The sequence below is a fragment of the Psittacula echo genome (assembly GCF_963264785.1).
Source record: "Psittacula echo genome assembly, chromosome: 3".
Classification (NCBI taxonomy): Eukaryota; Metazoa; Chordata; class Aves; order Psittaciformes; family Psittacidae; genus Psittacula; species Psittacula echo.
In genome coordinates, this window is record NC_137736.1 from 13,938,978 (window position 1) to 13,953,622 (window position 14,645).

At 36.8% G+C, this 14,645-nt stretch overlaps 1 protein-coding gene across 1 annotated transcript in view; it reads right to left on the bottom strand.

The window, feature by feature from the left end:
* The window catches only part of ROBO1 (roundabout guidance receptor 1), a gene marked incomplete at both ends in the record, with an annotated part of 515,624 nt that overhangs the window by 248,848 nt on the left and 252,131 nt on the right, over window positions 1–14,645 (bottom strand). The window contains one exon of the mRNA XM_080612700.1: window positions 12,579–12,905. Within this exon, the coding sequence (XP_080468826.1) occupies window positions 12,579–12,905 (327 nt within the window). The remainder of the gene's footprint in view (window positions 1–12,578; window positions 12,906–14,645) is intronic.

A 14,645-nucleotide genomic window follows, 5' to 3' on the forward strand; every position in this document is an offset into this window, starting at 1 on the left:
GAAACACACTAAGTTGAAGACAAAAAAAACAAGTGTCTCTGCATCAGGCTCTCCAGCACCTTCTATACCCCAATATATTATTAGGATTTCTTTTTTGTAGCCTTCTTTCTCTGGACAACAAAGGGTTAAATATACAATCATCATGATATATTCACGAGCAGCTGGCAGAGAGAAAGAAAAAAACAAAAGCAACCCATAACCATAGGGAATCAGCCATCCAGGGTCTAGATGAATAAATCCATAGAAGGAAAATCGAAAATTACAAGTTAGAGAACTCAATTTATATCCCAGCACAGCACCACCCAAAAGGGATAATTTTTGGAGCATTCCAAAGGACTTCCAAAGTTATTTGGCAATTACTGCTAAAAACAGCTACAAAACCTTTCAAATAGTCCTTTAAAACAGAGTGATGAAGAGTAGCCTTGTGAGGAACACATATAACAGTGAGCAAGTTCTCAGTTTCTCCATGGCTGACAGATGCCTTTGTGACCCTTTGAGACCAAGATTTAATTTCTTCCTGCCTCAGTTTTTCTGGCTAGAGAACAGCAATAGTAAGACCGCCTTGTTTCCCAACTACAGGCACATTTGAACACTCATAAAATGCTTTTAAACAGAGAACTGTGGAATTTTCAGGGTGCTCCTGCAAAAGGAAGCATCGCAAAGTAATGCCAAGAAACTGGAATCCAACTATATGCATCGATTCTCTTATTTCTGTACAATACCAAGTAAAATTAGCTGTGCTTTATGGTTATTCTTTTTACATTCTTTGAAAACATTGTGACTGTTTTTTGTTTAAAACCCAATTGTCAGCATTTGAAAATGAAGCAATTTGCAATGTGAACCATTACACCTTTTATTAACATCAAAAGACTGCTTTAGCCTATTAATAATGAAAAAGCTACAAACTGAGATTATTGGTTTTATTTTAATAGCTAATTCCATGATGGTAGTTTTGAATATTTCATTATTTTCTTCAATAATTATAACTCTAGTACATCTCACTTTATATAAGGAAACTTTTCTATCAAGTATCCTGCTCAAAATGCTGCTTGATTCCTGTTTATGACAGGACAGACCTTTCCACTGTATTTTAATTCATTCGGAAGGCAGCACACAGTTAAGATTTCATATATTTTGAAGAAAACTTCGTAAGTTAACAAACCAAACTCATAGCTAAAAGAGCAGTCCAGAAGAAGACATAGTTTTATAAAGTATTTTAGTAAAGCCATGTTATCAGTGGAGCCATTCCTGTTTTAAAACCTTACCACAGACTACACCAAAGGACTAATTCCCCTAATAAAACTGGAGCCAAACAAATTATCTTCAGATAAAGATGTCTACAAGAGAGACTTGCTAGTGTCTGATGAAAAATTGAGGAACAGCGTGGTATTTAAGGAATCTGCTTAATTATTGCCATCTTACTCTTTTCATTTTTAGTCTACAGATTCTGTATACTTTAGGGTGAAACAACCTATTCATTTCTTTAACATCAGAGGAAAACTTGCAAGTTTTTACTAATGTCTATCTGTAGTATATATAATTCTTGAGTAAGGATAACGCACTGTGCTGAATACCAGACTTTTACAACACTAACAGTTTCTGCCAGTAAAGCATTTACTAATAGGAATTGAGGAACAAAAGCAACCAAGAATGCCTTTGCATCTGGAAATGGTTACAGAAACCCAAATGGTAACTGTGTATAAAGTAGCAGTCACATAACCTTAAGAATTTAAAAAAAGAAAGAAACAAAACCAGGAGTTAGAAAAGTATTTGACACTTTCGTCTTTTTCTTTTTAACTGGAATATTTCAAGTTATAAAATAATAAAAAAATCTTATTTTTAGTGTTGGTTTTTTTTTTTTTTCCATTTTATGATGAACTTTTGGAACTGAATTACAGCACGCATATAGGTAAAATATTAAATTTCAGTCAAGCCAGCTCTAGTGCACAGTTCCCTTCCAATCACTTTTGATAGCTCAGAAGCACAAAGAAGCCCAGTTTAGAGAGTCCACATGTGTTTAATCTTTGATTAATTGAACAAAACCTAAGTGCCTCCAGACATACTTCTTTTAATCACGGGCAAGATATCTTTTCAGTTGCTCTGCTGGTAGGAGAGTCAGCAGATGTCGGGCTGGTCTAAAGGGAATTTCTCTTCCTCTGGAGAAAACAGTTTAAATAGGAGTGGAACAGACATATGCTGACTCTGCACTGCTTAACAGATGACGTAGAGAAGCATCTACTACCGCAGGGAGTGGAACAGGGCAGTTTTCAAATTAAATTTCTTTCAAATTCAAAGCAATCGGCTGAAATCAATTTACATACAGGATGCAAGTGCAGTCAGACAGTTCTCATCAGAACAGCTCACACACACAAGGATGAGAATCCGTCTTTGGCAGCAGGATGAATTTTAAGAAAGATTTTAACATAATGACAGTAGAAAGAAAAAAAAAGTTAATTTCTTCACAATTTAAACACAGCTGATACCGTTTTTCTGGGGGCTGATGATTCAAAATAATCTCATCAATATGAAGTATTTGCAAAGGTTCTAAATTAAAATTCAAAACAGCATTGGCACAATGCAAATTTATCTCCAAATTTAGCTCAGGAGCGAGTCTTTCAGTACTTCAGCAAAACATGTTTTAAAATGTAATATTGGGGGAAAAAGAGCATAAGACCAACCAATGTGTGAGGATTACTAGTCAGCATTTTGGTTGTCTAACTTCAGTCTTTTGCCTACAGGCCTATGTCTTACAGCATCATCTAGGAGATGTGAACTCTTACAAAAATAGGAATGATCTCCATGTAGCTCTACCAAGATGTCTTGCGGGGGGGTGGAGAGAGAAAAGAAAGATCAAGAGTTTAAAGCCATCTCTTAGAGGAAAACAGCACACAAAACCTCCCTTGGACCAGAGAATTCACCAACTAGAAAAAACAGGAGACAGTCAAAGCTCCCAATTCATTTGATAACTTCCACCCTCTGAACTTTGCTTGAGGCTCTGTCTTTCACAGCCCACGGGACATACAGGCTTGTGGCCTATCAGACAGCATGTCGTCTACCACCATAGAAAGGGCAGTACGCAGTGAAGAATGAACAGAGACCGTGGTAACAAAACTTCCATTTCCTTCTTCATACAAGTAGGATGCCTGCCTTTATTGAAACTTACACTTGATGTTAACAACTGGAATTGCGTTCCACAGGCTTCTGAATAGCAACAGCAAAACTATGGAGAGCTTTGATATCAATGCACTACGTTGGTTGGATTCAGGAAAATTACCTACACGTCCATCTCAGGCTCACACTCAGAGAGTAGATTTAAAGCCTTTAAACCTGAACAATTCTTTTTTTTTTTTTTTTTTTTTTAATTTTTCCTCTGAAACTAATGACAAATGAGTCTAAATTTTCAAGGCACAGTTTCCACCTCATTTTAAAAACCAGCATCTCCAGTTTTGGTTCAAGGTTTCAGATCATCTTTTACCCATCAGAATCATCATTCTACAAAAAGACTGCCACCACATTCTCTGATTTTTGAACACTGAGCTGCACAGCAATCTCTGGCAAGAGTAGAAAATGCGTAATGTGCTTGATCACCCATCCCAGCATGGTCACCCCAACATCCCGAATTACTCATATCACCAGAATAATCTGTACAGTCACAGGAGCATAAGCAAAGAACTCTGTTGGCTATCGGGGACCTAAATTCCTCCATTCTGCATCATTTCTGGGAAGATAAATACGCCAGAACAGCTTCCTTAGGTCAGACAACCTGCTCATGCAGCCTATTACTTTGCATTGACCTTGGCAGAAGTACATAACTGCCCTGAATAGGTATCTTTTATTTACATGCTCTGTTACCACAGTAGTTGTGTTTGTCTCATGTGTATCAGCATCTAGAAAAAGCTTTCATTTGTATCACTGTTACCCACCAATAATACCACTGACCTGTGAACCACTCTGAGTACAGAATTAGCTATAATGCTCAAATATGTTGACATACATTCTCAATAAATGCCCTCTTAGTCTGCTTCCAAAATATATTTAATCTCAGCACTTTACATCTAGTATGAAATATATGAACAGTATGGACTTCCAAACATTTCCATGGAACAACAAAAGCCTTAAAGCACTAGCTTACAACTGCAGGCCATACAATCTTCAGATCTTTACAAATTCCTCTTACATATTCCCAAATACATACATGTGTATTTTATATAACAGACAAATAATATTCCTTTAAGAACAGACTTAGACATAACTACAAAATGAAGTTCTACTATACCAAACTGTGTCTGTCAGGCAACATAATTAAGTTATGGCATTTCCAGTCAAGCTTTGATGCTTTCGTTTTATGTTGTTTTAAATCTGTGCATCAATGCATAAATTAACCTTGTAACCCTCTCTACAGCATGAATATCCAGTAACTCTATTAAGGCACACTCCTTATTTGATTCATTTATTTCATGAGTACAGGCAAGACTGAATCATCAAAACTTCACCAAACAATACCAAGACAAGTAACAACTCCTTGTCTCCCCCACCTCCCCTGCAAGGGTGGACATTTGCCTGAAGAAACCTAGTGAATAAACCTCTTAGCAAGGCAGTGGGAGGGATCGTGGCTCTAGTAGCAACATTCCACCAAAGTGAAGGGGGCTGCCCTCCCCAAGACAAACTGAGAAAAGGACATCCTAAAAGTAACAGTAAATACCATAAGAAACACTGAAAGGTAGTCAACAAAAGTTAATGGCATTTTTTCTCTGGTCTGAAGAGGTATGAATGGTAAAACAGCAGGCAAATGATTCAAGCCATTAAAACCATTTGAGCACAACTTCTAAGAACAAAATTCTTAATGTTTTGTTAGAACAAAATGTGAAAATATAGTAAATGAGGCAGCTGTTGGAGGCACAGAAAATATAAACAGCATTATCCAATATGTACCACTGTTGAGAACAGGGACTTACATAGATCTGTGGGTCAAACAGCAAACACTGTTCTTCTGAGGTTCACCCAATGCTAAAACAATATGACTTGGTAGGACTATATGCTACCAGCAGTACATTTAATTCTTCCCTTCAATGAGGAAAAGAACAAACAGCTTGGTTAAAAAGGCCATATTTTTCTCTGAAGCCGTGGGTGCCTGAAATGAAGGAAATTCTGATACATATCCAAGATGTTTTATTCACTGTCATGCAACCAAGGAAGGGTGTTAATCGGTTGTTTGCCTATTTCTTTCAACACACCAGTGGTTGGACTTGAGGTATAATCTAAAACACAGAACACTTATAAAAATTAAGTGGTTTGAATTTTGACAGTATTGCTTAACTTGCAGCTAACAGTGCAAACAATAACTCAGGAGACCCTATCTTGCCTAAAACTAATGGAAAGTGAGAAATAATTTTGCAGCTAATTGAACAGCTCATACTCTGCATAACTCAGGGAAATGAAGTACAGCAAAGTCACTGGAGAGCTTAGATTCTGTAGCAACTTTTTGTCACTTGCCAAAGGAATTTCAGAGTAACAGGGGATAATTTTGTTTTACCAACAAGAGTCAATGAGGGTGATAATGAAACATCCTCTGCACAGGATGGTAAATACTGTTTCTTGCCAATCAAAGGCAACTGAAGTGTTTTTAACACCTACACTGACTGTATGCGATTTTTAGTCCTTTTAAAAAAATCTTAAAACTGTAACAAAGCATTTTTAAAACAAGAACAATCATTAGTTTATGTACTGAAGATTATGTCACAACAACAAAGCTACACAGGAAAAAAACCACACCAAATTTCCTAGTCATAAATGTACCTTTTCCCTAAAAACTCAATATGATACGGTAAGGGGAGAGTGGAAAAAAAAAGGCATATAGTCCAATTCAGTGAGAACATTAGACTTTGTATCTTATTTTCTCCCAGTAAAACCAGCCACTTCGACTGAAACGTGCCATGGACCGTGTGTGGACTGCTTGAAGGAAGATAAGTTCTTTTCATAAACAACGTAGAGACTCAACGCATTGTCACCACATGTTGGGACAGTGTTGGGACAGTTAAAGACAAGCTAAAATTATGGTTTATTTCCACCCAGTAGAGGTAGCCACCCTCAAAACTGTTGTTCTCATTTGGAATCTCCAGCAATTTGCACCATGCGGTGAGCTCAGACTGAAATCCTTTGAATGTGCCACTATTTCATTTTTAAATCATGTTATAGGACAGTCAAGGAGGCCTATTAGAACAACCATCGAAGGCTCATGAAAGACCATTTCTTCTAACCCTGCACTAGGAATATAATCGTAATAATATGATTAAACTTAAGTACCAGAAGAGCTGTAATATTTAAATGTATCAATTTGCTGCACTGCTGGATTTCTGTGTTGCCTCACTTCCTTACCTTCTGTTGTGTCTGCTTGATTGATATTAGAATTTAAAGGTATACAGAGCAGAATTATTTATATAAAATACGAACATAAACCCACTCTATTTGGTTGCACACGTTTAATGGGACAAAGAAATTCCTTATCTTTCACCCACTTTTCATAGATGACAGTAAACACAAATAGGAAAGACTTTGTTAAACTATGGGAGGTGTAAAGAATCTGCTATTCTTACTAGATCTAACTCAGTATGTGACAACATTGTTTTCATCTAATACAAAAAGGAAAGAAAGAAGTACAAGGTTCACCACCCAAACTTTTCAGGATGCAGTGCTAGTATGCTTAAGACAGAGTGCATGCGTGCAAGAATACACACACACGAGCATTGACAAATATGACAGTAAATTTCAAAAGGCATTTTTAGTTTTTCCACGTTTTCTTCTTCACCCTGAAATCTCATTAGGACAACTACTTTTCCTATCAGTAGCATGAGTGGGATTTCCTGGTAGTACTAATAAATTACTCCAGTACCACAGCTGGTTAGTAAAGAGACCACTAATAGAGTAAAAAATAACACATCTTCAAAAACTAGGCAGAGGACTTAAAGGACTATACTGACATTCAAACTCTCAAATGTTCTTCAACTGACTAATGGCAGAGGAAAGTAATACACACCAACCTGTAAGACTAGCTGTTCTTGCTTTCCTCAAATGGAAGTAACTCCATTATAAAACATAACCCATTTGCATGCAACTTTGACCTCACTGCAAAAAAGTTTCTCCCAAATGATGGTAGATTTTGGTAACACATGCTTCAGAGGCAGTTAGCAGTAATCCTGACTTACTGTGCAGCTGAAACAGAGTCAAGTTCAAGCTAAACCTACCATTGATAAATGCTAAGTTTTGAGACGCATTAGCAACATCACTACTATTGAAACCTTCTATGCCTCAAGGAACTTTTGTTAATGCCATTGCTTCTAGTAAGCAACGGTACAGCTTTACTAAGTTTTTTTTATGTGCACATAGGAGCTTAAAAGAGATTCCTGTAAAATGGAGATTCATCTTTGTCATACATGCACCTGAGCAATCAAAATCAGCCACTTGTTTATCAGCAAGGCATTAACAGCTCAAGTAACAAAATCTGCAAATTTGTCCATTGATTTCAGCTTGGCTTCAAACATTGATGCTATACAGCAGCAGTAAGGAGGGCAAGCTTGCTAATGTGCCCTAGCACCATATAGACTGAACAGTTGATGAAAACCACACACAAAAGAAGTATGACTTTTCATTGTAAGAAGGGTATTACTGCTACAGAACCACTGAGCATACAGTGCTGTTAACTCATCTTTATAATCCTATATTAGGTAAGGGGTTTTGTTCATTTGTTTTTAAAGTCACAAACTAGCAAGTCCATAAGTGGGATGTTCCTGGGAAATATTTGGAGAATTATCCACTGTAAATTGAAAACAAACTTTTACACAAAGCGGTTTACTTAGAGTAAAATACCCTGTTATTAACGTTACAAGTAACATGCATGTGCACATACTTTACAAATCCTTTTGTAAAAGCACTGCTCTTGAGCAACAAATCCATGTACCAATGGAAAACAGAAGTATTGTGATAAAAGTTACTCTAGAATTCTCATGGCAAAAGTGAAGTAAGTTTTTCTGAGAGAAAATATGCTTTGAAACGAAGACTCACAAAGCCACTGACCAACAACCATAACCAACTGCATTTGCATTTGATTTTTCTTAACATCCTCAAAAGCTTTAGAGAGAGTGAAGACAGAAAGATTTATATAGCCCTTGCAGCTATTGTTACCACTCTTGACCTGGGTAGGTTTCTACACACCACTAATTCACAGACACAAGTTCCAGAAATACAGTTTTCCTCTAGAAAGAGTAACAGAAGGAAAACACTGAATCAAACTATCAAGCACCAGTAACCTGGTTTTGGTAACCAGAATTTGGTTTTGATTAGGTGCATTCATTCACCAGACAATCCCGAGAGATTCAAGCACATGAAGCAGCTGCAGGCACTTTCCAGTCTGCTAAAGGGTAACTTTGATTTCTCTACTGTGAACAATGACTTTTGTTTCCCAACTGATTGTGCAATAGACAAAACAGCCTCCAGCCCTCACTCTGAGGATCCAGCATGGTCCCACTCTGTACTCCCACCTGTAAAAGCTGACATTTGCAGAGAGAATTACATAGTTTCGTCTTGACAGGGACATGCCTTTGTCACATTCTTTAGGACCTTTCACCACTGCAAAACGTGTCACCAGTAGGCAGTAATCCAAAACCAGTTACATTCCTCAAAAAACAAAACAAGGAGCTAATTTAAGTAAGTCTCCAGTGATCAAAAGGCTGAGTTCAGGAAGTCAAGGAGAGGGAAGCGAATGGAATTGTAGCAGCCTAAGTCCGAAGGATGACTAGAGACTGTTATCTCCTTATCCCATCTTGCACCCTTTGTGGACTACCCTACTGAAACTTCATTCTACTGCAAATTAAATTGGAACACATACAGAGAGTCTCCATTTCAGTTCTGTGCGAATAACATTGCAAATATAAATGAAACCAGTCAACTACAAAAAAATACAAATCCCCCAATTAAACAGGAGTACATCTCTCATTTAATTGCCTTGTAATTCAGCTTTCTGCTGAGTGCCTACTTATGCAAATTTATATCCTTCCCATTTATTAATATCTTACAGATCTAAATTACACAGAAAATGTCATGTAATATTAAATAACAAAGCTACTTTACAGGCCTGTGTAGCTTGGAATAGTTTTACTGGTCTCTAAAGTGCATAAGAGATTTGAGTTCTTGAAATATCTAGTGGCTACCTATTTGATTAGGGAAAGTTACAGTCCCTGCAACATAATCAAACAGAATATAGTCAGTGGGGGTTCAAATACTCGTTTCGTAGACTTAAAGAAAGACACAGCTCTTTACCAGCCAGAAGAATCATCTTGTTTTTAAGGCTTTTTAGGAGCATGGTTTCAAGGAAATAATTATAGAAACGGCAGTAAATACACCTGCAAAGAGTACTTTATATATATATACACGTACACATAAAATGACATTATGGGGAAGATATAACAAATCCCCAATGCTATGCGTAGAAACATGGGATTTTCAGACGTTTTGGAAAGGCCACAAGAGACAGAGATTGCATAAGAGACTTAATTCAAGTTGCTGACAATAAAATGGTACTTAGATCACGTATTAATTGAGAAGTCAGTGGAATAAAATGCAGCATCTTTTGGATTAAATGACACACACCCTTCAGTCAAGTCACTAAAGAAAGTTTCATGAACAGAACGGGACAAAGCAGAGAGAAAATCCCCCCTGCAATTTTATGATTTGTCATTTTAGTCTGTTCCCCATGATGGCAATCACATCTAAAGCTGGTTTTAAAGTTTCTAACAAGCACAGGTATTTGAGAAGGTATGACAGCTTTTAATACAGTGCACTTCTGACATTTTTGAAGATTTGAAATCCTTCTACATTTCCTTCTTTGCAACTACAGAATCTATGCAGAGTACTTAAGGAAGATGTTCACCTTGTTACACAGGCAACAAACTACCTTATTAATGATGAGTACTGGAAGTGCTTAAAATCGATCTGGACGAAGTAATAGCAGACATCAAGTTTAGTTTTAAGTATTAACCTAAAACTGAAGTCAAATCTACACATACATTGAACAGTGAAGGAACATCATCTAATTGAGGTTGTGACTATAAGAGGTGATGGAAGAAAATGTGATAGCTTCTCTATCATGTTATGAAACAAACTGCAGACAGAGGATGCTTTTTCCAGCAAGAGCTAGCAGGTACATTGCAAAACATGCTTATGCTATGAATTTCACAAAAGTCTTTTCGTTAAAACTGCAGTATTAAAACATATAACTAAATGAGTACTTTAAGTGACCTTCTGTACTTTGTCATGTGGAAATCAAATAAAGGCACAAATAAAAGCTACATTTGAACCCAGGACACTCTGTAAACACCCAGAAATTAAACTACAACATAACATTTCTAAACTAGCAATTGTATATGACTACACATACAGAAATGTAAATACTGTGGTGCTCTAAACAGGTATACTGAGAAGCTAATCAAAACAGTCCAATCCACTGTGACTGTAGCTACAGTTTATAAAGACAACAGCACTGCATCTACAATGCACAGATTTTTAATTTAATGTAAATTTATTCTATCAGTCTTCAACCCTTTCATTGTTCTTCACCTCTACTGTGCTATTTAAAGTGTTTTGGTGCTTTTGCACTGTCACATCACTACCTTTTCTATTAAAATCATAGCCTGTTCTGTTAAAATGGTTTGTCTATAACTTCCAATCATTAAATTAAAATTACATATCATTTTACCTACGAATCTTATTTCCAAATACATATTGTGATTTTTTTACCCCTCTGTGTACTGTAGGTATTTATTTTTGGACATTATCCCTTGATATGAAGGCACTTTTGAGCTGGATTACTATTGTTAGGTGGTGTACCTTTGAACATTTTTAATAAGGCACTAGTCTTCTATTTACTTGAGTATTGGCAGAGGATCTTAAACATCTGTGGTGATATCAAGATTTTACATTCAGAGCACGTCAGTCAGACTCTCTACTGCAATCACACGAAGATGACTTGAGGCAGGGATGACAAACACATCTAGCAACTATATACCAGTTGAAATTATGCATGCCATAATGTAATAGCCACTGAAGCTTATCTCATGTTTCTGGGTTCTGATGAAAACTTGTGGAAGACACAGAAACACTACATGCATTGCAAACATTACTCCAAGGTACATCATGAACTAAAAGAATGCAAAATAAGAATGAACTGCCCGTGTTGCTTTGCTGCATGGACACAACATTGAAACTCATATTAAGAGCCTATAAGCAGTGCTATAAACCAAACAACAACAATTAGATAAAAATCAAAATCTTTTAAACATTAAAGCCCACTCAAAATTACACCCAAAAGATACTGGATATAACATTTGGGAGTAACCAAGCAACAGATGATTTAAACAGGTTATATAGATTTACTGGATAAGCATACTTCCAGCTACCCAAACACTGATTACTTTCATGACTAGAAGTGGTAACAAGGAAACAGCATGGCCATAGATCTTAATCACACGTATTTTCTGTATTGTATGTGATGATCAAGATCCTTCTGGTATAAGTATTATGAAAATCCTTGGTCTGTGAATGTGAACAAGGCAAGGCAAAGGGCTCACATAAATGCAGAAATTTATAGTCTATTTCCTTTGCTTTCTATGGGTTATGAAAATCTAATGCTTCTACAGTTATACACCAACGACAGCATTTAACTTATCTAACAGTTATAAACCTCATCAGAGTTAGTTAACATAAACTGCATAGCCCACAGAGAGATCAGCGTTTTCAGAGAGCAACCCACATAGCTGTGTGCTAGCTCTTCAACATGACACCAGATGAATTGCTACAGATTACAGAGGAAGCCCATACAAGCAACTTAAAATAGATACCTAACTTTTGAATGGCAAGGTTTCTGTGTATATTTCAGTACCCCAAAACTGCTATTTTATGACCTACACTTGGCCCTCCATATGAAAGCTTAGAACACTTTCATGTACACTCTCTTCCTCCAAAACAAGCAGGGTTTAAAGGGTATACAGGAAGAGATAAGCATTACAAAGTGACGTTAACATACTTGACTGTTCCTTCCGTTGGCCAAATACTTAGAACTGGAGAGATGATTTGTGGGCTACTTCTTTTAGAGAAAAAACAAAACCCAGCTCATTTATGTTTCTAAATCTGCTAGTATTTTTCCTAGTGTTTATTTGTGCAACAGCAAGGTCAAACCTATTAGATCAAATCCTGGCTACTCTGTCTCCTAGTACACATTGCATTTTGCATGGTTACCTGGCAAGAAAAAACATCTATAAACTGAAACCGAGTACACAAAGATATAACAAACTTTAAGTAATCATAACTGTATGGAGGCAAAAAAGTAGCAAGAATGCATAAAAATGTTTACATTTCAGAGTGATACGATACCTCATCTATTTCTCTGACTCTCTATTAATAATAATTAACTGTATAATTCCTTCACTGCTTTTAAGTCAATGCCTCAGAGGCAGCTCACACTTTATCTTCAAACGACATCAAAGCAAGCGGCTGCTACCAAAGAGTGGAAAAGAAATAAATGCACTTACTTGCCACCTCCAGCGATGCATTATGACTTACAGCTTCCCCAAGGTAATTCCTTGCCACACAGACATAGACCCCTTCATCAGGCCTACTCTTGCGCCCATGGACAATGCGTAAGAAAAATAAAGATCCGCTGGGCAGCAGCATGCGGTGGGAGCGTGGATCATCCTTGTCCGTTTCCACTCTTTCCCCCCCTTTGTACCACTCGATGGTGGGGGTCGGCCTTCCTTCTGCTTTGCAGTTTAAAGTTGCTGGTTCTCCTTTGGAAACAATTAGATCAGAAGGGTGTTCGACAATTCGAGGTGGGAAATCTTCTTGCCGAAGACGGGAGCCTGCAAGACACAAACACAAAGTTTTATTAGGAGGTTGCTGCCGGGTACAATCGCTGTGTTTTGTGAAACAACTACTTAACAATTATCTTGGAGTGCAGGATTTAATAAAGAACAGCTATTACCATCTGAAAGTGGAAAAAAATACCCCAAAACCTTAATGCTCTTCATTGTGTGCAGGGTTCTCCCAAGTAAATACATTCCAAAGCATTTTTTCAACAGGCAACCTGTATTAGTGAACTAAACTGCCAGAGACCTAAATCATATCCATTTTTATATTGATCTATTCTCATATACATAAATTTATATATATATATATATGCAAAATTATGAAAACCTCGCCTTACAGATACCCTACAGATCATTTCTACCAGCAAAACGGGCTCTTCTCTAGTGCGTAACACAAAGCTATAGTCAACCTCATTCAACCTTTTGGAAAGCCCATGAATTCATGCACTGTCCACAGAGTAAGTCTAATATCTCCAGCATCTACAAAGTTGCTTTATTTCACTTGTGCTATCAGCTCTTTTTAGTCACTTGTTAGGCAAGTGACTGTTTCACACACAGGCAAAATTAGAGCAACTTTTTACATTATAAAATCTAGAACTCTGATACAATGTGAGACAACACTATGAGGGATAACAGAGAAGTTACAACCAAACAAGATAACTCTTGTAGGAAAGAATTCAGTTTCTGCAGGCTGATAACTGGCATGAAGAAAAACTGTAATAGTCTGGATAGGTATATACCACAGCAGAATACAGCAAACAACTGGGTGTCCAAGAACTCCAAATTAGGACCAAGCAGCTAATAAAATTTTCAGTGTTTTAAATTGTTGACTCAATTTCAAATTACTGTTATTTTTTTTTCCTTGATACCCAACTTTGCCATGGATAAAATTAATCTCTTGGGTCACTAACTCCTGATTATTAGAATTTTATATGCCAAGACTCTTTATTAATAACATGAGGTTTAAAAAGCCATGAAGCACCAGAAAGAAATAAAAGATCTATTCCCTGCAGGTTAATAGACCATAATTTAGTATGGAAAAAGGAGAGGAATACCAGAGAGCTCTGTTTTCATATATATTTACACTATAATTGCACATATTATATATTTATATATATAAATATAAAATGTCAAATTGACATGTAAGATTTATTTCACATTTCCTTCACCTCAAGACAATCAATGCAAATAAACTGTACACTAAGCAGCTAGCACTAACCACACGCTCCCAAATCTCTGGTAGTATGACTTCTCGAAATATTTGCATGCCGTATGCAGTAAAAGAAAATAGTTTCATAAGAACATTACTGACCATTAAATACAAAATAACTCAAACAGCAATAATCCCACCCTTCAGTCCTTTGAGAAAAGATAATATATGTAGTATTGTACCTAGGACTATATTCCTAAATAAGAATACATCTTCCCTCATCTACCTAATTAGCCAATTTCTGCTCAAATAGTCACAAAAATGCAAGATTTTGTAGTACCTAAAGCAAACAAGTAATAATATTTTACATTCACTTTTACCTGTAACAACTGCCTGAGACATGAAAACTATTATGAGCAGTACAGAAAAGCATGGGCGGCTCAAACAGAAGCCAGAAAACTCCTAAATCCTTCTGCTGGCTAAACTCTGCTGTGCAGCCCAGCTCTGTGTCACCTAAAGGAAGGGTACAGGCCAAATACAGTGAGAGGAGAGCTAGAACTACAGAGAAGAAAAATGTGCCAACC